Here is a 25,606-nt window from a genome sequence, read left to right as displayed (position 1 = left end):
AATACATTGATCTATTGCATAATGACTAGATTCATTGTGAATGAACAGCCTTGTCCAATAAAAATTTTTTTGCTCTCTGGTATTTAACATTTTGATTTGAGCATTCCTTGTTATAGAATGGCATATTATTAGTCTGTAATAACTTCAGGAAGCTTTCATAACACACATTCAGCCAGACTTAACAACATGAGGCTTGGCACAGCTTACTTCTAAGATCTTTTTGGTGTTTGTCATGCCATACTCATTAAATTAACATTTGTTGGGAAGATCTCTTCCCCTTAGAATCCAGCTTTTTTGACTCAGCCCATCTAGGATTTATGCAGGACTGTTGAGTTCAAAGTCCTTCAGTAGAAAAAGGTTTTTCTACAGTAGTGGGCAAACTGGCCATTCCATTAGCAAAAATTAATTCAGTGCTTGAGGAAAACATCCTATATACAGGTTTAAGACATATGGTTAATGAAAAAGTTTGGAAAAGGGTGTCAGACAGCACTTCCTGAGAGGGATCATACTGTTCTAATTGACTGTAGCACTGTCGTTTGCAAACAAACAAAAGGTCTTCTGTGGGTTCAAAAGAGAGATTTATGAATCCTAATGGACATGCATTCTGCACCGTTATATTCTATGGTTTTGCAGGTTAGTGGAAACCTATAATAGGTTAATGTAATGATTGAGTTACTTTGCCTATCAGGATGACAGAACAGACGTAATCGATTGCCAGCTTCCATGATAGCTTTCTGCATACACAGAGTTTCAACATTTGGATTTTAAGAGAAGCATCACACCACTTTCCCTCTCTAAATGATGTATTGTTAAATAAAGACATAAACTGTAAACATATGTTTAAAACAATGCACTCCAGAAGCAGCTGGGGAAAAGTTCTGTATGTAAGAGAGTATACATACATACATACATACATATATATATGTATATACAAGTACCTTATAAAAATTAAATTTCTACAGCAATTCAGCTCTAAAAATGAGAGAGATATTGCTAATTGCCTGGTACTCCACTCTGTTATAGTTTTAAGATCTATACTAGATCAATGCAGTCTAACTTTTAAGCCATGAGCATTTAACATTAAGTTATATACAAAAAACAAGCAAATAAATTCAATGGAGGTGAAAGCAATGTCTTATTTTCCTTCACTAGTTAGTAATATTTTAGAGAAGAATGACCTGACTGTTTGGAAAGTGGATTGATTTTTGCAGTCTGGAGCCTTACACCTTCAATAAATGCAAAGACCGGCAAGTACTGCAGCATGATTTTAATAGTAGGCAATAAGGCACTGCTAAACCATTTCCTGGTTGATTTTTCATTTGTATTTAAATAGAAGTGATTGATCTGACATTGCAGAAACATCAAAATTAAGTGGTTTTATTATTACATCTTTATCAAATGTAGGCTATTGCATCCAGAACTTGAAAAACTAATGAAGCGGAAAACAAAAAGAAGGATTGTATGCTCAGATGAGCTAAATTTCTTAAGAAAATGAAACTAAGAATTGTTCCTCACTGTGATCATTTGTATGGAATCTCATTCCTAAGAATGCATATGCTTAGCATTAGTGGAAAAAGCAAAGTATTCTACAGAAGTTCATGAAGCTGATGAAGAGTCTGGAGGACAAGTCTTATGAGGAGTCCCTGAGGGAGATCGAGGTGTTTAGCCTGGAGAAAAGAGGGCTTGGGGATGATCTTGTCATTCTCTACAACTACCTGAGAGGAGGTTGTAGGTAGGTGCGGGTCAGTTTCTTTTTCCCAGGTAACCAGTGTCATGACAGGAGAAAACAGCCTCAAGTTGTGCCAGAGGAGGTTCAGATTGGATATGAAGGATAATTTCTTCATTGAAAGGGCAGTCAAGCATTGGAACAGGCTGCCCAGAGAGGTGGTGTAATCACCACCCCTGGAAGTGTTCAAAGGGCCTGTGAATGTAGCACTTGGGGACATGGTTTAGTGGTGAATGCAGTGGTGTTGGACTCGATGGTCTTAGAGGCATTTTTTAACCTAAGCAAATCTATGATTCGGTGAAGGATGATGATAAAGGTATATTCTTCTCACTTATGCACTTGTATCTGTACATCAAAGTGTACTATCCATATATATATATATACACACATCTATATATATGCGATACACTTACAATACCAAAACAACCAAATGAGAACTGGAAACACTGTAGTTCTTGTCTTTAATACCACCCAGAACAGATTTATTGTTGATAGATTAAAAGTGTTAGTCTTAGACCACTTAAGATGAGTCCCTTATTCTACAGAGGATACATTCTTATGTATCAGGTATTAAACATTACAATTCTGCAGTGCATCTGACACAACAGCACAGAGCATGTATCTAAACAGGTAGCAATATCTAATCTTAAGAGTCACCTAAGGAAATTCTCCAACCATAAGAACAGGAAGAGTTGCAAAATCAAACACAAAGAAACCAACACTAACAGGTCAATTTGTGCATTGTGACACACCTGTAAAATAACCTGGATTTCCCCCCTCAGGCAAATATACATTATGACACAGCTTTAAAGTATAAGACCAGGTACTACTTTCCACTTGACCCCTGGTTTATTCAGACTGCTCTCACTGAAACTATTTTGATTCGAAATATGGTTTAACTGTAATCATAAGTTTTAACCTCTCATATTACTCCATATACACCACCGAAACAGTGAAGTGACAATAGAATTGGTAACTTCCTTGCAGTCTAAAAAAAAAAAAAAAATCACAGTTTAAAAAAAATTACAGTTTTATCTGTAAAAGGTCCTTTTAAGAAAATGGATAAACTCATTGTTTTCATTAGCCTCAGGTGCAAATGCAAGTTATGTGTGTTTCTGCAATTTAGATCACATATATCTTGAGAAAGAACCAGAAAACAAAGAATCCTTACCAGCTGTCTGCAGGTTTTTCAGTTCATATGACTTACTATCACCCAGAAATCCTCTAATAGAGAGGAGAACACGGTCTCATTTTCTATGACATTTGTTCTTTTAGCCACCTGATAACTAATGTCCCTCTGTGGTACTCTCTCTCTGTCTAAAGCCATTCCCCTTGTCTTATCACTACATGCCCCTGTGAGAAGTCCATCTCCAGCTCTCTTGTAGCCCCTGTTTAGGTACTGGAAGGCTTCTGTAAGGTTTCCCTGGAGCCTTCTCTTCTCCAGGCTCTTCACCAACCCCTGATGAACACCACCAGGTCTCCACTTGGATATTGACTACAACTCTTTGAGTGTGACCACCCAGACAATTCCTTATTCACCAAGTGGTCCACTCATATAATCCAGTTCAGGATGTCATGTGGGACAGAATCCAAAGTTTTACACAAGTCCAGGTGAATTATGTAGTTTGCTCTTCCCTTATTCACCAATGCTGTAAAACTATTGTAGAAGGCCAACTAATTTTTCAGGCACAAATTGGCCTAAGTGAAGACATGGTGGCTGTCACCAATCATCTTCTTGTTTTCCATGTGCCTGAGCATACTTTTAAGGAGGATCTGCTCCATAGTCTTGTTGAGCACTGAAGTGAGAGCAGCCTGTAGTTCTCTGGGTCTTCCTCATTTCCCCTTTTAAAAATGAAGTTTATGTTTATCCTTTTCCAGTCAGTGGGAACTTCATTAGATCACCATGACTTTTCAAATATGATGGGTAGTGGCTTAGGCATTTCTTCAGCCAGTTCCCTTAGGACCTGTGGATGCACCTCATCAGGTCCCATGGAGTAGTGCACCTTCAGTTTCCTTAGATGTTCTCCTGCAATGGGTGGTTCTTCACTCTACCTGTGCCTGACTTTGCCCTTTGTGACTTTGGCAGTGTGGCTGGAGCACTCACCAGTAAAGGCTGAGGTAAAAAGGTCTTTAAGTATCTCAGCCTCCTCCATGTCCCAGGTCTCCTATTTTCGTCTGAAGAGGGGCCACATTTTCCCTACGCTTCCTTTTACCACTGGTATACCTGTAGAAGCTTTTCTTTTTGCCCTTGAAGTCTCTATCTAAGTTTAATACTCGCAGTACTTTAGCTTTCTTAACCTTATCCCTGGCTACTCAGAAAAGTTCTCTTTATTCCTCCCAGAACACCTGTCCTTGCTTCCACCATTTGTAGGCTTCGTTTTTGCGTTTGTCCAGAACCTCCTTGCTTCTTATCCAGAAATTCATCCATGCAGGCCTCCTGTGGTTTTGCCTGAGTTCCTCTTTGTTGAAATGTATCACTTATGAGCTTGGAAGAGGTGATCCTTGACTATTAACCAGCTTTCTTGTGCTCATCTTCCCTCCAGAGTTTTATCCCATGGTGCTTTATGAAGCAGATCCCTGAAGAGGCCAAGTCAGCTCCCGCAGTTCATTTCAGTAAACTTGCTGTGCTTCCCCCTCATTGCCCCAGGGATCTTGAACTACACCATTTCATGATCACTACATCCCAGGCTGACCTTGAGCTTCACATTCCCCTCTAGCCCCTCCTTGTTGGTGAGAACAAGGTCCAGCACAGCATCTCTCCTTGTAGGCTCCTCTATCACTTGGAGAAAGAAGGATTCATCAAAGCATTCCAGGAACTTCTTGTTCTTGCAAGAGATGTTGGGTCCCATGAGGACCAGGGCTTGTGAATGTGAGTCTGCTCCTGTCTGTCTGTGGAGGGATTCATCTGCTTGGTCTTCCTGGATGGGAGGCCCGTAGCAGATCCTCACTGTAATGTCACCTGTCCCTTCCCTCCCTTTAATCCTGACCCATAAGCTTTTGGTCAGCTCCTCATTCACCTCCATTCTCATCCATCCATGCACTCCAACAGGACAAGACATTTGTTTGCATAGAGGCATTTGAGTTGCAAACCCACTTACTGGCTAGAGTGGCTGGAATTCCTTTGTGCTGCCCTTCAGGTGTTCTCCTGCTGACTGTGATCCCTCTCCAGGCCCTGGGCATCTCTTACTGGTTCTGGCATCAAACTGGTATGACTTGGATAGCCTGAGGTTCCCCTGCCCTTGGCAACCACAGTAGTTCTTAATGCCCATACCCAGTTACTGCAGCAGTCTTGTACGGTCCTTCAAAGGCAGAATCCAACACTTCAACATTTTGTCCAGTGGGAGAGACAGAAGGAGAAGTTATGAATAATCAAATGCTCAAGTATGTTCTCTAAGATATTGGAAGAAGCTCCAAACATGGAAAAACTTAGGAATGATATAAGCCTCTTGGCTCCTGCAAAGGTCTGTTGAAATTTATTGGCCAAATATTTGTGTACTATTACAGTTTTACCAGCTTTTTTTTTTTTTTTTTTTGGGAGAGGGTGGGGGGGTGTGGTGGAGCGAGGATGATTTTAATGGAAAAAGAAAATAAAGCAGTGACGCTAACACATACATCCTGACTTTAAGTCATAGGGGTATGTCTCAATGACAGTCATTAAAAAAGAAGCACACATAGTGGTAGAACGTGTTTCCAGGATGTGCCTGTACTTCCTCGAAATATTAGCCAGGAGCAGACACCAAGCATGGACGTTTTTCAAACCGAGTAGATTAAATCTTTAAGAACTAGAAGCTAAAAGCTACAAAACAGAGAAGTGGCACTACCTGAACGGCCAGCCCTGAACCGGCCCGTTCCAGCTGTGACCCATTCCTGCAGGAACAAGCGGTGCTTTCCATGAAGCTATTTATTCGTACGTAGAAAAGCCCGACCCAAGCCGGACCTTGGCAGCGGCTCACAAACGTGCCTGTTGTTCCATGGGCAACCGGTATGCTATGGAAAGGTGCGTCGGGGGCTTTGCTAAACAACGCGGATGCGGGGGGTCGTTCTGTCCCTCTCTTCCTTCTCCCCCTGGCCGCCGCAAGGCCCAGGCAGCACGGCAGAGTCCCACGGCATCCCTCCCGCTTCCTCCCCCAGCCTCCTCGCTTTCTGTCGCCGAGGCTGCCACACAACGACGGCCGACGGGGCGGCGGCAGGAGCGGCGCCATCGCTGAGTGGCGCCTCCGAGCGGCCAGGCCGCCCGGGGGGGAGGAGGCAGCTTCGGGCCGGCCCCGCCGCGCCGAGACAGAGGTAGGGAGCAGGAGCGGGGCTCCCCTCCTTCCCCAGGGGGAGCGGGAGGGGGGGCGGCTGCGACTCTCCCCGGCTTCTGGAGCGGCGGGGCCGGCAGGGGTGGGGCTGCGGCCGTGACGTGACGGCTCCGGCGGCGGCGGGGCCGGGCGGGGACTCGCTCGGCGCTGAGCGTGTGCGCGGCGGCCCCGGGAGCTCCGGCGGCGGCACCGGTACCGCTCTGGCCGCAGGAGGAGGTGCCGGACTCCTGCGCCGCGTGCGGGCAGCGAGGAGCAGCGGGGCGGCCCCGGAGGCGGCCGGAGGAGGAGGAGGCAGGGAGCGGGGAGCAGCGTCGCTTGGTCGGCCCCGCGCCGCCGCTGCCGCCAGTTCCCCTCCGAGCGCTCTCCTGCCGGGGAACTCGATCCGCTCCCGGAAACTCTCGTGTCGCCTCTTGCCGCGCCGGCGGGGTGATCTCGACACGGCTCCTCGCCCCGGCGCAGCGGGCGGGGGAGGGGGGGCCGGGGGGCAACTTCTCGCACTTCTCCGGAGGAGGGTCCGTGCCGCCTCTCTCCGGGGGCGGCGGCGCCCGCGGTCCCCGCCGCGCCGGAACAACTTTCGGCCCCGAGCGCAGGGCGGCCGAGCGGGGCCCGGGCGCGCCGGCCGCGGGGGGAGGAGTGCGGCGGAGTCGGCCCGGCGGCCGCGGAGATGAAGCTGAGCCGGCAGTTCACGGTGTTCGGCAGCGCGGTCTTCTGCGTTGTGATCTTCTCCCTCTACTTGATGCTAGACCGCGGCCACTTCGACCACCCGAAGAGCCCCCGGCGGGAGGGCACCTTCCCCAAGGTGAGCGGGGCGGTGGCCGGGGGCGGAGAGGGGGAGGTGGCGGTGCCGCCAGCGGGGCTCCTTTCTCTCCCCGCCGAGATTCTCGGGCTGCGGGGGGCGAGCGGAGCAGCTTCCGGGCGGCGCTGCCGCGGCTCCGCCCGGCCCGGGGCTGTGCGGGGAGCGGGGTGCGGGAAACAGCCCACCTGGCCGGCCTGGTAGGGGGACAAGCGCACTTCACCCCGGCAGGACGAGCTGGAGGCTGCGATGCGGCTCCCGCCGCCCCGGGGGCTCCTCGGGCGGGCAGCATAGCAAGGGTGCGGGGCTCACTCTGGGCTGTGGGAAGCGGTGCTGGAAACAGGAGCTGACAGGGAGAGCTGGGAATCCGAGAGTAGAATCTCAGCCGTGTCAACAACAGGTAGGTTTAGGGAAATGCTGACTTCGCTGCTGCTTTCCGTTCCACTGTGCCTTACTTGGGAGCCGTAACCGGCTGACCCGACTGCGCCGCGTGGTTGAAAGATGCAGCTCTTCACTTTCCTCCGTTGTCTGTGTGAGGGAGAAATTCAAAAACTGTGCGTGGCGATTGTGATAAGGAATGTTTGGCCGTGACAAGAAACATGTATTTCACAGAGGTCATGGTGTGCTGTGCAGAATAGCAGAATGCTGCTGGGTATAAACAGCTGTGTGTTTTTATAGTAGTGGACAAAAAAAACCCCAACCCAGAAAATGAAGTTATAACCTATTTATGCTTGCACGGTACTTATTTTTATTGGAAACAAATGAAAATTTATTCTAGTACTGCACTGAATTCACTTCAAGTGAATAGAATTCCAGAAGATGGTATAAAAAATAACAGTTATCTCTCTGTTAGAACCGCTATTGTTTAATTTAATGCAAAAGTAATTACTGATACCATTTTGTTAATGGTAAAGATAAAAACCTTTACTTAAATGTAAAGAAAGGGAGCAGATCTGTTCTACCCTTTTTCCTCCCAGTTACAGTTCAAAGGTCAGCCACTAGTTTTTGCAGGAATGAGGAGAAAGGAAAGAAGAAGCTCAGGAGATGGAAGAATGAAAGACAAGACTGGCTACAGCAGCTGTGTCTGTTCAAAATGTAACTCCAACAGGCGAGTAATGCCACGTGTTACACTTGTAACAGCTAAGTACAGGTGCTGCTTTGGTGATACAGTTGGTAACTTCTGTAAAGAAATCACTTAATGTGTCGTTATTTCACTAGCTGAGTTTAATCCAGGTGAAGTATAGAACTGGAAAGTTCATCCATTGGTGGTTTTTTTTTTTTTTTAATGTTCGATTTTGGTTTGAAATACTCGAGTGAATAAGGAACACTTATTAGACATGTTTTGTCTTCTGTTGTCACTGTCTTTCAGCTGAAGTTTCTGTCTGTATTCTACAAGGGTCTGAGGTGTAACATGGTCTTTTTTCTTGTGAGGAAGCGTCTGGGACCTTAATCTGTTTTTAGGCCTCTTCCTTCTATGTGATCTAGTCAGTTAGATACCAACATTTCTCCTTCCATACTCCTTTCTCTCAGTCTTCTAGAACAGTCTGTCAGTGTTTACTCTTTTTGTTTTTTCCATGTCTAAATTTCTTTGAGGCTTCTTATTCTTATTGGAGAATCTTCTGCCTATCGCCAGTCCTTCCTTCGGGTGAACAGTTACCTTTTCCTTTCTTATTGCTTTATCCTTTGAGAAAGTTAAAGGTGAAATTGACATGATTTTGTCATTTGCTTTTGCTACTCATATGATAGAAATTTTTCACTTTGTTGTAGCTGTGAAACCTCTGACATCTGGCAAATGCTTTCATAGCCTTATAATATCAGTTTAAAATTAATTCAAACCATGAAAAGTGGAATAGAAACCTCCAGAAATATTTGAAAGAAACAGCTTCAATACCACTACCTCATATGACTGTTTGTGTCAGTGCAGTGTTGCCAAAGCTCAGAGTACTGTAAGTGAAACTAGCCACAGATGTAAAACCTTCAGGCTGTTTTTGTTTGTGAAAAACTATGGCAGCAGTTTGTAGATTTTAGAAGGCATCCTGTTTTCTGATAACAAAGGTCAGTATTTTTTGGCTTAGAAAGAGGAAGCAAGCCTTTTTTTTTTTTTTTTTTTTTTCCTCAGATATTACTGGTTTGATTTACTTCATACCTCTTTCTGTGCTGGCAATGTGCTGATTTTTCAGCTGGTAGTGTCTGTTAGTCTGCATTCACCTCAAGTGTCATGGTACCTAGTGCCAGTAGTAAAATTATTAGAATTGCTGCTTCATTTTCATTGCCATGTTTTCTTTCAGAGAAGGTGCCTTGGTCTCAAGGTAGTTTGCATCAGACTCAAGTCTTGTGAACCTGTCTTCTTTCAGGCTTCTCAGTGTAGACCAGTGAGTCAAGAGCTGCCCTTACAGAACTCGCATAACACTTTGAGAGTTTGGGTGGTTGTTCAAGGATACCAACAGAAATGTCTTGCAGAAATAATTTTTGGGCAGGATCTCCCAAGATGGGTGAATATCCATAGGCAGATGGCTTTATGTGCTCTCTAACCAAATACTTAAATGATTTTCACTGCTGTGCTAAACAGAACCTGTGGTCAGGCTTGGAACACAGCGGTGACATTGTGTCTTTTTCAGTGTTTGGATTGCAAAAGCTGACATCAGTAGTCAGTTTTACAGTGAGGTTTTTTCACACCTCTCCATGCTAAGGTGGCAATAGGGGCAGCTCTAATAGAACTTGAGGTAAGGTGATTTACAGCCTTGTCATCAGTGGTGGTGCATTGAAATCATAATACCAGAAGATCTCTCTGTTGCCATACAATGGAAGTCCCTATTAATTCCAGGAAGAATAGGTACTTATAGACTTACATGCAGGAATTACAAAGGAGAGGTCAGTGTCTTCATGAATCCTGCCTGTTTGTCTGACATGTATTATTCTTAGGATGACCATATCACAAACTCTGTCTTTCTGAGCCTGTTCCTAGCCATAGGATGCTCCTGTCTCAGGACATGTCTCAGAATATGATGTGTCCCAGTGTCCTATCTCAGGCTGGGTACCACGTTACAACATTACACAGGGATGAACTCAAGGTGCAGGAATGGTCTTAGGTGCATTTTTACTTTATTGTACCCATTGTCAGTAGATCACTGTGTAAGATTCTTCTAGTGGAATATAGTAGAAAAAGTGGTTAAGTGTATTAGTTTTGTCTGCAACAACACAGAATTTTTTGAGAAATCTTGTGTGACTGTAGAGTGGAGCAAGGTTCAAATTGGTGCTTAGTCCAGTGATATCTCTTGTGCAGCGTCAGCTACAAGTGATTTGTGGGCCAAATTGATAACTGCTAAATGAAAACTACATTCGAATCAAGTCTCTAGTGGAGTAAGTCCATAAGCAGCTTATGTTGAAGAGCCTGTGTAATGGTATACAGAGGAATACCAAATACTGATAGGCCCATATTTATCTACTCTGGATTTTGGACTCAAATAGAAAAAACAAAACATTAGCATAATGGCTTGTTTTCTCAACTAACTCTACCTTGACTTAGAACAGATCCATGAAGGCTATTGAGGTCCATGAAAGCTGTTCATTTACAGAAGGCTGTGAAATATTTCTTTTGATTCTACATTTGCACCTTAGCTTGCGTGACACTTTAAAAGTCCAACTGAAAAAACAAAATTAAGTGGAGGATTTGTAAGAGTGTCTTACTTCAGAAATGTATGGTCTTTTTAACATGGAAGTTAATTTTGAGTTAATTTATGGTTGAGTAAGGCGAAACAGCAACACATTGCAGCATCCTCTGTCAGTATATGATAGGTAATGCTTTGAACTTGAACTTTTTCCTCTAACTACTTTCACGTGGCTTGGTTTAGCTTTTATGGGACATATCTCCCCCCGTGTGCAAGATTGTTTTTGGAAATACATTTTTGATAGTCAAGTCTCCCATTATTCTGGTAGATAACTGGATTGATACCAAATGATTGATTTAATTTATCTTTGTTCTTTGTTTTAAAGTTTGTTAAAAGTCGAAGCACAAACATACTGCAACTTCCATGCTTACTATTTTCTTTTTCCTAAGCAATTGTTATTTGAAGATCCCTCTCTTTGCCCCCTCTGTGTTTTCTTCACCACCTCCCTCTTCGAATACTGTTATTTGAAGCTTACTCTGATCTCATGTGTGCTAACTGCTTTTATGGTTTTATAGACTCACTAATTGCACTGCATCGAACTAAGGTGATTGAGTACAGTTCGTCTAAAACCTGCTGGCTTGGTGTATGTTTTTGTTGGTTTTGTTTTGTCTTTTTTTTGCTTTTGTTTGTTTCCAATGTCCTTCCAGCAAAGCATTAGGTATCCTGGCTCTTGGTGGTACTGATAAAGCTTCTTTACTGGAATCATACTTTCAAGGCATCTACACAATGTATCAAATATTTCAGCATAAATTGCACAAGTGGTGATTGTTGCAGTGCAGGGTGTTATTTCATCTGAACTTGCCAATAATTTGACAGTAGTACCACTTGGCCAAAATATGAATCATGGAAGGGTGGAGCAGTAATAGCAGGAAATAAGGACTAAACACATGGCAGAAACACCAGCGGTTCTTTGATCTGTGTGTTGAACAAAGGCACCTTGTGAACTTTATTCTGGAGTGCCGCAGAGATAGCACTTCCCCTACTGTAAGAAGCTCTGCCTTCAGTTAGTCCTGTGTAGCCGCAGTGTATCAGCTGATGCTCGGTAGGTACTTTGCCCCACAAATACCCTGTAAACACCTTTTCTACACAGAGTTTGGCTATGTGCCTTGCCATAGTGAAGTAACTGAAATCAGTGGCTTACATGGGCACGTTTTTAAGTTGCATGTTCGGAGTAGTTGGTGTGTTTTCATGAGCTTGTTTGGGAGCTTTCCAGTCAATGTTGTGTCACACATAACAGGACTTGTGTTTGCAGAAATATTGGAAGCAGTGCGAGCAGGCATTTAGGAAATGTTTGTTTCACTCTAAAATGTGAATAGTGATCATTAAGGTTATCCATAATTTTGAATTGTCACTTTTTGACTTCTGGGCACTGAGAAATTATGGGTGCAGTGACTTTTACTAGCATTCTTACAAGTTTCACATTTGAGGAGACTGAATGTTGAGTGAAAAAATCCCCAAATCATCATTTTCCTGGATTTGAAACATGTTGACTGATTTTAAAAACAAACAAACAAAACCCTTAGTAAGTTCACAATCTAAAAGCCTTTAAATGTCACTGAGTGCAAAATAATTTAAATTTAGGATTACTTTTTCTCAGCTTGTAGTACATTGCAAAGGAGGAGCAGCCCTCTTTGTGAACATAATTACAGGTCAGTAACAATTCTTTGTTTTCCTAATGTTCACAGAGCGTTTTCATTGCTTGCTCGTTTTTTGTAAAGTTCTGGCTAAGCAGCAGTCAAGCAGAAGCTAATAGCCTCCCTCAATTACAGGCTTTGAATCTGTTGCAAAATGTTGAGCAAAATGTATTTTACAGAGTAGTAGCACTACCTATAATTGAGCAGTTCCTTCTGCTACCTAGAGTCAATGCCTAACTTAACTGTATAAACTATAACTGTATAAACTAAATGGAGAGAGGTTTTCTAGTTTATTCTTACTTTGAGCTTTTATTTTTCTAACATGTTAAGTTTTGACTTTGTTCAAATGAAAATAACTGTTATTAAAATGCTCATACTCCTAATGGCATATAAGCTGTGCTTCAGTCTTGTATTGCTAGCCATTTAAATAAGGATTTGGCTTAGGGTAGGAAGGGAAATCAAGAAGGAAATGCAACTGAAATGTATCAGTCACAGTGGACATTTTTCAGTTTAATTGACTTTGAGTATTTTTAGATTTCTCTCCATCTCCCTTTCTTTTCTCCTTGCCTTCAGATCACTGATGCTTGTGTCAAAACTAATCCCTAACAGCATGCCTTATATTTGTCTCTGTAAATTACATGAAACTTAAATCTAGTACAATAGTACATTAAGCATTCCTGTTATTGCTGCCTCTGGTAAAGCAAAATGTGGAAGTCCATCAGCTTCTTAAAATCTGTCTATCAGGCTGTTCCATTTTTGAATCAGAACTTTCCTAATTTTTTTTAAGAGAACAGACTTTTGTTTTGTAGTTATTTAATTCAGAAGAATTCCAGTGTCTTTATAAAAAGTGAGTTTATTTTAATAATACTTTAAAGGTAGGAAATTACTAAGAGGATTACTTATGTACTTTTCATTGTCATGAATGCACTTACGCCTTCTGCCCAGATCAATAAAGTCTTCAGACCTTCAATTGTCCTTTTAACTGGTGCACTGTATGCTTGTTTTTTGTTCTATGTCCTACCTTGCAAAGTGAATACATGCTGAAACAGTGTGTTCAAGTATTAAGCTTTGATGCTACACCAGGTTGCATTTTTGACTTTCACTGTTTTTTTTTTTTTCTGTGCAGGAGGTGACCATTTAATTCTGTATTTAGTATGTTCTGTTCACTGTACAGTGCTCTGATAGTGAATGCTTCCTTGTGTTACTATCTTGATATGCTGGCATCTCTTCAGAGGTTTATATCAAGATTTTAGCAAAGTTAGTACATGATTTCCAAAGATGTACCTGGATATAGTAATTGACAAAGACTGGTGCGGAAAACCATTAAGATGACTACCATTCAATGCTGCCAGAGTCCAGTTTTCTCACTGCTTGCTGTAATAAATGTGTATAGGCAAAGATTTTGAATTCCACATCCTTTGAAGAGCTCCATTCATTGTGGTACTCCACTTTCTTCACCACACTTCGGTAGTGCACCAGTCTCTTATATAGGACACTGCCAGTTCCTTTGTCTCCTGCTTGTTCATGTACCGGAGAAAGAAAATGGGCTCTTTCTGGTTTTGAACCAAACACCAGATGGTTGCTGGCTGATTCTGGATACAAGTAACCAAATTCCAGCTGAAATAACATAAGAAGTCTCTAAAGCAGATTTCTCCTCTACCAGCCTGTTTCTTTGAGATGATCTCATCTGTGAGCCTGTCATACTCTCCCTTCAATTATTTGAGCTAGCTGTCTTTTTCCTGAGGAAATGATCATCACTGTGGCCTGTTGGAAGTTACTGCATTTAGGGAAAGAGTGAGCATTCACTCAGGAAACGAAAGTTGCAACTAATGTCTTTTCTACAATGTACAATGTTTACATGGGAGAAACTGTCCACTCTCCACTTCCCCGAATAAAACATCTTGATCTCTCCTTGTGCTGCTGGGCTTCCCTCCTTGTGCTGGGTGGCAGCATGCTCCTTTCTGGAGAGTCCTCGCTGCAGGTCAGACTGGCATCAGAAGCAAACAGAGAAGGGCAAGCAGAGGGCAGTGGGAAAGCAGACTGCTTTGGAGTATTTGGGGCATGAAAACCACTGAAGGGTTCAGACTGACTGAAGCATAAGGAACTGTTTATGTAGCTGGTTCATGTGGTGGTAATGGCAGGTTTCTCAGTGCAGCTAACAGGTGTGGACAGTTTTTGTTCCAAGTGGGAGGAGGGCATGCTGATCTGTGCTGCCCTTACATGGAAGGATTTTGTTGATTAAGTCCAATCCTGTGTAACCACAGTGTGTTGGCTCATGTGATGCCATTCTTCTACCAATGCAGCTGTAGCTACTTTCAGCACTATTTGATTTGTTGGTACTTTGCACTTCTTGTAGAAATACTTCCTTTGCTGTGAAGTAACAGGAGGATTGCCTTTCTTGCTTTTTAATAAAATCTTTATTTGCACACTCATCAATGTTAAAAGATAGAGAGAAATGAAAGAATCTTACACCAGAGTTGTTATAAACGTATTAACTGGTTGTGTAGGCCAAGTGATTCTCATAACTTTATATTTATTTTCCTTGTATTAAAACAAGTGTGTAGATTAACAGAGCATCCTTTAATGTTGTTCATTTGGACTAGGACACACCTACCCAGACGGCATACCTCCAATTTTCCTTGCAGTTAGGCATTTCTCAAAGTCTTGGATCAGGATTGCTTCTTTTATGAGAAGACTTGATGCTGTAAAGTCAGGAGTAGGTCTGCTAACATTTATGATTTGTGCAGCTAGCTCAACTTTTGCTATCCAGTATCTACAAAGCCACGTAGAAAACAAAATTTCAGATAGTACTGTTTAAGTTAAAATTGGTATGTGTCTGCTCAGGTAAAAAGAAAAAGAAAACCATGGAAAAATTGAAAGCTTCATTTAAAACAAAACACTGGAATATGGTTTTAGTAATAGAGAGGATCTGTGTGTTTTATATTTTAATTAGATGTATATAGTGTCTCCTGTAACATGCTTCTAATCTGTTTTACTAGTAAGTCAACATCTGTTACTAATAATTAATAAGATGAACGAGCTTTAGTAGTAACTTTGCTACTGTTTGATACTGTTTGGCCTTGACATTTGAAGTAAGTCAGTTGCTTTCATCTAAAAATGTTGAAACTGAATTTATTTTCATGTGTTAAATGTATTGTTTTGAAGAGTTGCAGCATTTTCCATGTTTAGGTCATATTTTAAAATCCTTTTGCTGTTGAATAGGTGATATCTATTTAACATGAGTAAGGTGAGAAGGTTACTATGCAATGAAAATAGACCTAGCTTTTGCATAATTTGAATGCATGGGAAATTTTAACCTTGAGAATGGGTTCTTGGTGTTAATTATTTTCATGCTGAATGAAGGCTGGGATCCATTTCAAGTCTGTGACACTGTTGTTTCTTAAAGTAAATTCTCATGTTGTGACATTTCACAACAAAACTGAAAATATTTTGATGCTTTCAAAAATTTGGTTGCCTGTCTGTTTTAACTTGGGTAGTGCATGAGGTCTCAGTTATGTATTCTTAACTATAGCTTTTTATTTCATGTTTAGCATTCAAGTTGAGTTAGTACATGGCATGTTTAAATGCTTTCAAAGACAGACATGATGTATCTCATAGTCTTCAGAAAAGAAAGCAGGATTTTCTGTATTAGTGTCCTCTGTTAAATTCCGCATTGAGAGCTCTTTGTAAGGATTTCTTTCTCCAAATAGATCTACCTCAAAAGTTAGAGTAATATACTTTAACAGACTCCTGAAAATCAGTGTGCTAGGTAGGCTTGAACCCTGCAGCTAGATTATTGCTGGATGTATGAAGCAACATATGAAGTTGTTGTTTGAAGGTCATGTGGGAACAAATTACTATTTTTAAACAGGGAACCTGGTTTACAAAGAAGCTGGTAGAACCTGTTACAGATATTTGAAGGTTTAAAGTATAATAAGTTAAATGAAAGGTCTGTCTAAGGATAGGTCATATTACATGACCTCCAAATCAGAAGTTCGTATCTGTCTCCTAGGGGTTGACAGTTTATGACAATGAGAGGATCAATCTAAAGACATATTTGGTGAGGTTTTAAAATATTTTTTGTTTCTCTCCTGGGTCTGTTATTGTGCTGGAGAGACTATAATTGTTTAGATGATATAAGTGAGATTGATGGTGTAATATATGACCGGGTAGTTGAAAAGCTATTGCTAAGCAATATAAATATCTTTTTGTTTAAGAAAGGTAAAATATTTCTAAAACATACATGAATAAGAATATAAGTTTTAATCAGGTGTCTGATTTCATAGTTGTATTTGCAGTGTATGTGGTGGTGGGATAGGTGTGAACAGCATTTGAGCTGCGCACTTTGTAAGTTTGAACTGTAGTCATGGGCAGTGGAGCAGGTAATACTTTGTATAGGTGGCAGCTGTACTGTAGCTTCCTAGGAATCTGAAGATCAGAGCCTATGATGGGCAGCCTGTAAAGCCCCTATCAGGTGTTGTTTTATATGTATTATTTTTAGAGTGAGGGGCATAATAGGCTGTTAGTTTTCTGTGTAGAGAAACCTTTCATAAATCCTAAACATCATTGCAAGGGAAAACACTGATTTTAGACAGAAATGTGCACACAAGTATCTTTGATGTAGCGTTTGAGATTTCCATCTGGTTGTTTCTTTTGTACCACCAGGGGGCATGAGACTACAGTCTGTTCGGTTTGAATTTTTATTTATTTTTCTTTCCAGTATTCCATCATCTGCATATGAATTTCTTCTTGTTTTCAGCTCATCCGTTTTCTAAGTTTGTAGCATTTATCTTTAAACTATTGGGATTCTAGGATGTTGACCCTACATATCAATTAGCTTGATCTGGTTCTGTTGTCAAAATATATTTTACTCTTTTGGGAAAGGAATAGCTGTCTGACTGTGTTGCATTCTAAAATCTTTGTTTGTTTTCAGGATATATCAATCTAAGAAACAAATAAACAAGCAGCAACAAAGCAGTGGGCCAGCACTTCACACAGCCCAAAAAATGAGGGGACCAGGTTACCAACATGTTAAAAAAAAACCCTAAAATTTATTGTCTGCAAAATTACAAAGAGCTTTCATAAAAGGATGAATTAAAGATAGAATTATTCTAATGGTAGAATTATAGCACTGACAGTTGGGAATCCAAAAGACTGATTGGTATCCCTTGGTTAGGGGTGGTTTTTTATTCCTGCAGGCTTCTCAAAGTGAACAGAATTTAAAAGAAGGTACACATCAATTCAGAAAGGAGGCTTAATCCTTTGCAAACCACAGTGGCTGAAAAGGAAAACACAAATACTTCAAGTGAATTATGGTTAAAAGGGAAAAAAGTGTCATGTACAGATGTTGTTTCTAATATTATACTATAGTCCTAAGAAAATAAGGCATTGGTGCTAGGAAAAAGTTATTAAAATCCTAAGTGACAGAGTAGCTGTCTACTGAATCAATGTTGTTTGTATTGAATGTAATGGTAAAATGTAGATGCCTGAATCTGTAGAAGGTTTTATTTTAACAACAGCTGCTTGCAAAAATATCTAATTATACATGTATATTTTGGAGGGTGACCACAATTTTAATAATAGGAAGTGACTATTTTTTTTTTATCTCTTATAATTTCTTATTATTGTTATGTTACAGTCATTCTGGGGAAATAAAGAAATTACTGTTAAGATGAAAATCATGTTAAATTATGTTAAATAATTTGGCCTTTTGTAATTCTGTAAAAGCTAACTCATTCATGCCTGAACAAAGGCGTACTGCAAATAATTTGGAAGGAGTGGCTATTACATGAGGGGGCAGTAGCATTTGGAGGTACCTTGTTTGGCTATGCTCCCTCCTATATTCCAACAATACAGTGATCAGATGCTGTTAAATTGCTGTGTAGAATCTGTCTCTCCTTCTAAGTTGCTTTGGGAAATGTAATGACTTTCAGTTATCACTGATGTTGTTCTGTAGCCTTCCTATGGGGGTGCACACTGGAATCATCTACAAAATCCTGTTGCTTAGTCAGATGACCTTGTGACTAAAAATGCTCTTAGCTTGATCTCTCTTTTACAGGATTTTCTTGATGTTTGTAATGGTCCAATTTACAGATTATTCCTCTGACAGGCTGTTAAGGGATCTTTTACTCCCATTAAGTGTTTTTGTTTATTTCTCTGTAACTTTCACTGAAAGTAAGAAACTTGGTATTTATTGAAATACTGTTTTAAATGTACAGGAAAACCCTGAAATGTTTACATCCTGTTAATCCCATCACAATGTGACTGATTGTAAAAACTGGCTTTCTGTTTGATATTCTGATAAGTGAAAAGATCAGATTTTTGTGAATCTATGACAGATGTGGAAGAAGTTGAAGTTGGTATAATTGCTTCTTGAAACAGTGTGACTTTAAAGAGTATCTTCATATCACTGATTAAATCTTGTGCTGTGAATTCAAGTTCATAAAGGAAAATGTATCTTTTGCTCTTTTGCCTTTTGCTGAAAAGGGAAAGTTTCATATGTTGGGTCACTTCCTTTATTAGTTTGTCTTTATATAAAATAAATATATTTTGTAATTGTTTTGTGTGATCACATGCTGTTGTGGAATTGAAATTTTTTTTAATTCTGTCAAGAATTTGTCTGAGAAATAATTAAACTTTCCTTTTTCTTTTCCCCCCCTAGGGCCAGCTTTCAATATTGCAAGAAAAAATAGATCATTTAGAACGCCTGCTGGCAGAAAATAATGAGATTATTTCGAACATACGAGATTCTGTGATCAATTTGAGTGAATCAGTAAAAGATGGTCAAAAAAATCCAGAGGCCATAAACTTCAGTCAAGGATCTGTTTCTGAGCTCTTTCCTTCTGCTTCAGTTTTGTTTGCCATTGATTCTGAGGATTGTTTGTTTGCTTCCAAAAGGGGAAGTCATGGTTCAGGTGTACAGGTAAGCAGTACATCTTTGTCTTATTCTGCTGGAGTCCCAGCTGTCATTACCTTTTAATTCTGAAAATGTCAAATTACAGCTAAAAGCTTGGTACTAAGCTCCTAATCTAAGACATAATAGAGTTGTTCAAGTAACTGTTGTATTTACCAGATGTTATGAAACTGTTCCTTTTTCACCTTTTTAAAAAACTGTCTAGAAATTGATTAGTGATTATTAAGAGCCAACAGTTGAGAAAGTTTAAAATTCTTAAAGAAGTTAAAACAAAATGATTATACTCAGATTATTGTCCCCTCAGTTCTTTGGAAATAATTTATTTGAGAGTCTCAGTTTCTCCAAATTGTTCTAAAACTGATGAAAAATAAACTAGAAATAGTGGATAGTCTTGATTTAAATGGAATTTACTTTTTAGGAATATGTAAGTAGAGTCTTGATGAGGAGGTAAAGAATGCTCAAGAATTAATAATTTCGAGAAAATCTTGGGTCCTGTGTTCCCTTTTGAATGTCATTTCTGTATTTCAGCCTTCCTGTGTGTCTCTGGTTTGTGTAGGCACTTTGGTCAGAAAGAAGGAACATTTACCATGTTGACTGGTTGGCAATGAACTGGGGAGGTTGAAGTTTTTAAAGTCAGACACTTCAAGTTGAATTTATTTTTCTTTCTGGTGATGCTTGTGAGTTCATGGACTCTTATATATTCACTTTTAATGGAGTGATTCAGGAGCACTGAGAATACTCTGTGAAGTTTGTGATCTCTACTGTTTTTGTGAGCCTTTTGGGAGTACTATAAATATTCATAGTACTCTAAAGCAAAGATTAAATTTTGAAGTCCAGCTTTCTTATTTTAGAATTTAAAGTATTTCTATTACAGGAGAAAGACTGTGGACTTCATAAGAATAAGTACAGCTATTAGAACAATTGCAACCTCTGATGTATCATGCTTAATGCCTTTAAAGTTTTCAAGGATAGGCACCACCTTAATATGTCTTTTACAGAGAAAATAGGCTTTTTAAAGGCAATATCTGAATATCTGATCGTGTTTCTAATATACATTCAGACTTCTGTGCAGGGAAGTGAAGCATGTGGACTTACAATTATGTGTGTTCAAGTTAATGGATTGTTAACAGGTTATTCATCATGCAGTCTATTACCATATTAAATGATGTGCTTTTTTAGTATGCATTAAAAATAAGTTCTAGTAAATGAGAATCATGAATTTTGAGGTAAAAATCTGTTGTCTTAAATTCTTAGGCATGTTAACCTGTTATGAACAGAAAGCAAAAAGATCTTTTCTTAAATTGTTCTCATGTTTTGCTTCACATTGGCAGAATATCAGAACATGCACCTACTATCAGCTAATATGCCTACTACCTAGCTAATGGGAAACTGTAGTAGCTAAACTACTTTTGGATAGTTTTCTCTACTTTTAAGGTTATTTACATGTACTCAAGAAGAAAACATATTGTTTCCATACTCACACTTTCTTCCTTGCACAGGAAAAAGAGCTCTAATGTTCTTTGTGTCATTGCATTAGTACCTTGTACTCAGCAGGTTATCCACTGTCATCACTAAGTCACTTTAATATTGCTTCTGTGTACAGTTTCTTATCCTGTGAGTGTGACCCACATTTCACTTATGGAATCCAAGACCTTGACTTTAGCAGAATTCCTATTACACCATATTAACAAGCTGATCTAAATTACTATATTATTACTGTATTTGAATACAGTTTTACTTTGCCATCCCTGATGGATTCTGTAAGCTCAATTAATTTATCTGAGACACTTTGGATAGTTATTTGGAACATTTTAACACAAAAATATATTTTGAATTCAAAAGCAGCTTACGAATGTTAATTTAACATTCGTAAATGTTAACTTAAACCCACAGACTTTTCCCATTTTTGTCTCTTAAGAGGATGTATGAGAGACAAAAGTAGTAAGTGCTAATATAGGTGAGAGATAGTGTTTGGATAAAAAACAACATTAGAGAATGAAGGCAAAAGAGTCTTCACTGAATAAGTTGTGGAAATTCATTATAGTCTCCCACAAGGGGGAAACATTGTGAGAAGACATTCTAATAGGGATTAAAAAACTTTGATGTTTCAGTGAGAAATATTACTGGGATTTGCTTCTCAAAGAGATGTATTTTCATAAAACATGAGACCAAAAGATGCTTGGATGAGACAGCCAAAAGATTCTTTTTCATGGAGGAATTATAAATCAAGAAACTGTATACTTGCTACTTGTGATGTTTGTAAGTAGGTAGGAAATTGTCATAGAGCTGGAAACTGAAAACAACGCTGACTTGAGAATGCTATAATTCAATTCAAATGAAAGATTAGTGTGCACTTTTTTCCAAAGGATGAATAATGGAGACAGGTAATAAAACCAACAAAATGAAAAACACTGGATTAAATATGGATACAACTTGATGATTTTTTTAGTTCAGTAGTTCAAGAAATATTTGACATTTGTGCTCAGGGAAGATGGAATTCTCGACAGCCATTGTGCTGAGGTGGAAGGCCTTTTAAATAATACAGTGAGGTGTCTCCTGCCTTGTCCTTCTCAACTTCTGAAGCATCTAACATTGGGCTTAGCAATGTTACTTCTTTTAAAAATGAGACATGAGTCACTCTTTAAAAAGGTAATCTGAAGAGGCACAAACTATGCATTTATTTCTTCTGTGCAATAGTTTAGTATTCACTGGGGAAATGTGATTTTTTCACAAGATTTGCATTACTTCAGCACCTTGAGTCCCTCAGCGTAGAAAAAGATTAAGCCCATATACGGAAAAAAAGACAACCGATAAATTTTCAGATGTTTTAATGAAAAGCTTGTAACAATATGACTGTCTTCTGAAGGAACCATAATGAAGACAGGCAGCATTCTTTTTCAATTTCTGTCTACTGTTTTAACAAAATCCTTTCTTTCTATATCAGTATTTTATACTTAGACATGAAACTAAATTTTGTCCATGAAATACTTTCTTTAACCTTTTTGGCTTTTACTGACTAGGAATTTGGAACTTATTCTTTACTTGCAGTCATGTAACTTGTTCGAGTGATGATGTAGTTTGCAATTTATCCTTTGCACAATTCTTACTGATGATGGTGTTGTATGAAAGACAAAAATGACTTCTGTCTTTTGGATGTCTTGGCATAAGTAGTGATTTCAGCCTGATCTGACTTTAGTTTATTACAGTGGGAGTATTTTAATTTTTTTTCCTAGGCTTTTTTTGTTACTGCTTCTGGTTAACATTCTAATCACAAACTGACTGATTTTTTTTTTGAGGTTGGGAGGGACCTCTGGAGGTCATCTGGTCCAACACTCAGCTCAAGCAGGGTTACCTGTAGCCTTTCGGGAGGAAGCTTCTGTGTTTCAATGTGTGCCCATTGCCTCTGGTCCTATTACTGGGCATCAGTGGAAAGAACCTGGCTCCACCTGCTGTGGACTGTCTCTTCCGGTATTGCTACACATTGACAAGATCCTCCCAAACCTTCTCTAGGTTAAACTGTTTCATCTCTCTGTCTTTCTCCTGTGAGAGCTGCTTCAGTTCCTTCATCGTCTTGGTAACCCTTTGCAGGTCTCTTTCCAGTGTGTCCATGTCACTTGTACTGGTAAACTTGGAAGCGGACACAGTACTCCAGGGAAGGTGTTTTTAAGACTTGTTTTAATTCTCATAATCTGGCTCTGATTTTAATTAGTAATAAGTTCAACTAATTTCCCTGAATCAAGTCTCCTTTGCCTGTGATGGTAATCAGTGAGTGATCTCTCCCTGCTCTTAACTCACATACCTTTTGTTACTTTGTTTTCTTCCGTGTCCAGTGACAGAGGGAAGTGATAGAGTGGTTTTGGTAAGCACCTGACATCCAGCCAGGGTCAATCCACCACACTCCCATCTGACTGCTTTCATCTTCTGTAGGCTTCCTTTTTGTGTTCACATTTTGCCAGGAGCTCCTTTTTCACTTATCCTGTGGGACTTTTGCCAAGCAAAGTGTTCAGACTCTAATCTCCTGAAGTCCATTGCCCTTCTCTGAACACACTCCAACACCTCAATGTCCTTCTTGTAGTGAGGGAACCAGAACTGGACTCAGGATTTGAGGAGCCTCATCAGTGCCCAGTACAGGGGACAATCACTTACTTGCTGGCCACACTGTTTCTGATACAGACCAGGATGCCACTTGCATTCTTCCCATGGGGGCACGCTGCTGTGTGCTGATCCTCAGGTCCTTTTCTTCTAGGCAGTTTTCCAGCCCATTTCCCCCCAGCCTGTAGCACTGCAGGGGGTTGTTGTAATCCAAGGGCAGGACCTAGCTCTTGTTCCTGTTGAACCCCATACAATTGACCTAATCCCATGGATCCAGCCTGTCCAAATTTCTCTGTAGCACTTTCCTAGTCCCCACCTAACTTTTGTGTGTCTAAGTGATGCAGGTGATTGACCATTTGCTCTGGGTTATGGGGCCTTGATTCTGCACCCCATCTCTGTCTTCCAGCTTAGGGCACTAAGTACCGGAAGAGCAAGTAGTCTTACTGTTCAAGACTGAGGCAAAGAAAACATTTAGTACCTTAGCCTTTTCCTCGTCCTTTATCACTACATTTCACACCACATCCAATTAATAATAGAGAGTCTCCTTAGCCCTCCCGTTGTTGCTAATGTATCTCTAGAAACATTTTTTTGTCTTTCACTGCAGTAGCCAGATTAAGTTCCAGTTGGCCTTTGTTCCTTCAAATTTAATTGGCCTTTGTTCCTTCTAGTTGGCCTTGTTCCTTCTCTGCATAACCTCACAACATACTTGTAGTCCTCTGGAGTGACTTTCCTCTTCTTCCAAAGCTGATAAATTTATTTTTTTTCCTGTGTTCCAGCCCTGAGTTCAACAAACTTGTTCATCCAGGCTTGTCGTCCATGATGGCTCGTTTTCTGGCACGCGTGAACAGACTGTTCCTGCTCCTTTAGAATTTCCTTTGCGAATAATGTCCAGCCTTCCTGGACCCTTTTGCCCTTCAGGACTGCCTCCCAAGGGATTCTGTCAACCAGGCTTCTACACAGGTCAAAGCCGCCCCTCCAGAAGCCCATGGTGGCAGCAGTTCTGCTGGCCCTGCTCCTTGCTTCTCCAGTAGTTGAAAACTCTCCTTGGTTGACCACTGAGGCCAAGATGGCTTCTGACCACCACAATACCTGTTCACAAACAGCAAGTCCAGTGGGTCCATCCCCTAGCTGGCTCTCTCACCAGCTGTGTCAGGAAGTTATCTTCCACTCACTCCAGGAACCTCCTAAATTGATTTGTCTCCGTTGTGTTGTGTTTCTAGCACACATCTGGTAAGTCCGTGAGTCCCCCATGAGAACAGTGACTAGCAGTTGTGAGACTTCTACTTGGAGAATATTTGATCTACCTCTTCATCCTGCCTGTGTAGTCTATAACAGACTGTCACCATGGTAGGTAGGTCTTCTTGGCCTTCCCACTGATTCTTGCCCATAAACAATGGTGTTGTCATCGTCATAAAGCTCTAGACAGTCAAAACACTCTCTCACATACAGGTCTACCCCACTGCCTCTCCTTCCTTGCCTATCCCTTCTTAAGAGGTAATAGCCATCTGTTGCAGCACTCCCATTGGGTGAGTCATCCCACCATGTTTCTGTGTCAGCAGCTGTGTCATAGTTTTCCTGCTGCACAATGGCTTCCAGCTTCTCCAGTTTGTTTCCCATATTGTGTGTATTGGTGTAGATGCATTTCAGTTGGGCTGTTGGTCCTTCCAGCTTTTTTGGGGGGGAAGCCCTAGTTGCTATGTGACCATTCTTAGGTACTTCTGTAGTTTCTACCCTTGTGTCTTTGGATGGACACATGGGTGTCACATGGATCTCCATCCTCCACTCCAATTAGATGGCAGACTGAAGGACCTTGCTAGCAGACTGACCCTCCAACTTTAAAGTGCTGTGTGCAGGCTTATCTCTAGCAAACGTGGTTTTATCCCTTTCCAACTTCAAACCCACAGGCAGAGCTCCATGCACACCAGCTGTTCTCTCACATAAAAGCCAGTGCTCCCTCCTTGTCTTTCTGACCTGTCTTTCCTCAAAATCTTGTGTCCCTCCATTGCAGCTTTACAGTCATTAGAGTCATCCCACCATGTCACCATTATCATAAGATCATAGGCTTGCAGCTGCACACAGCTCTCTCTCACTCATCGTGTTTATTCCCTTTAGTGTACTTCAGTGAGCCACCCCAGCATGCTGATTTCCCAGAAAGGCTTTTGGGGATTTCTCTGTAATTATGCCTTGTAGGCACTTCCTTGCTCACCTACAAATGTTAGAGGTGACCCTGTTTAAGCCCTGTTTTGTTGATTTCTTAAATTATTATACATTTTTAAAATCCTTTCGTGTCACATTGTTCCAGAGCATTGCTCCTCTGCAAGACTGCTGGTATCTTAATCTGTCCCCCTTTATTCTTAGCCAGAAGCTGTCTTTAATAGGTCAGCCATCCTTCTGGCAAAGGTACCTCTGTGCACTTAGTGAGTTGGATCTCATCTCTCCTAAGCAGACACAGATTTGCAAATAGGGTCCCATCGTCATG

General features: G+C 40.8%; 1 protein-coding gene across 1 annotated transcript in view; it reads left to right on the top strand.

The window, feature by feature from the left end:
• The first annotated feature begins 6,691 nt into the window (after positions 1-6,691).
• Positions 6,692-25,606, top strand: part of MAN2A1 (mannosidase alpha class 2A member 1) — a 111,437-nt gene continuing 92,522 nt past the window's right edge. The window contains exons 1-2 of the mRNA XM_027656847.1: positions 6,692-6,826; positions 18,784-19,044. Coding sequence (XP_027512648.1) covers positions 6,692-6,826; positions 18,784-19,044 — 396 coding nt within the window. The remainder of the gene's footprint in view (positions 6,827-18,783; positions 19,045-25,606) is intronic.

This window comes from Corapipo altera, unplaced genomic scaffold (genome assembly GCF_003945725.1).
Source record: "Corapipo altera isolate COAL_440 unplaced genomic scaffold, ASM394572v1 61281, whole genome shotgun sequence".
Lineage (NCBI taxonomy): Eukaryota > Metazoa > Chordata > Aves > Passeriformes > Pipridae > Corapipo > Corapipo altera.
This window is presented reverse-complemented; position numbering and strand designations above follow the sequence as displayed.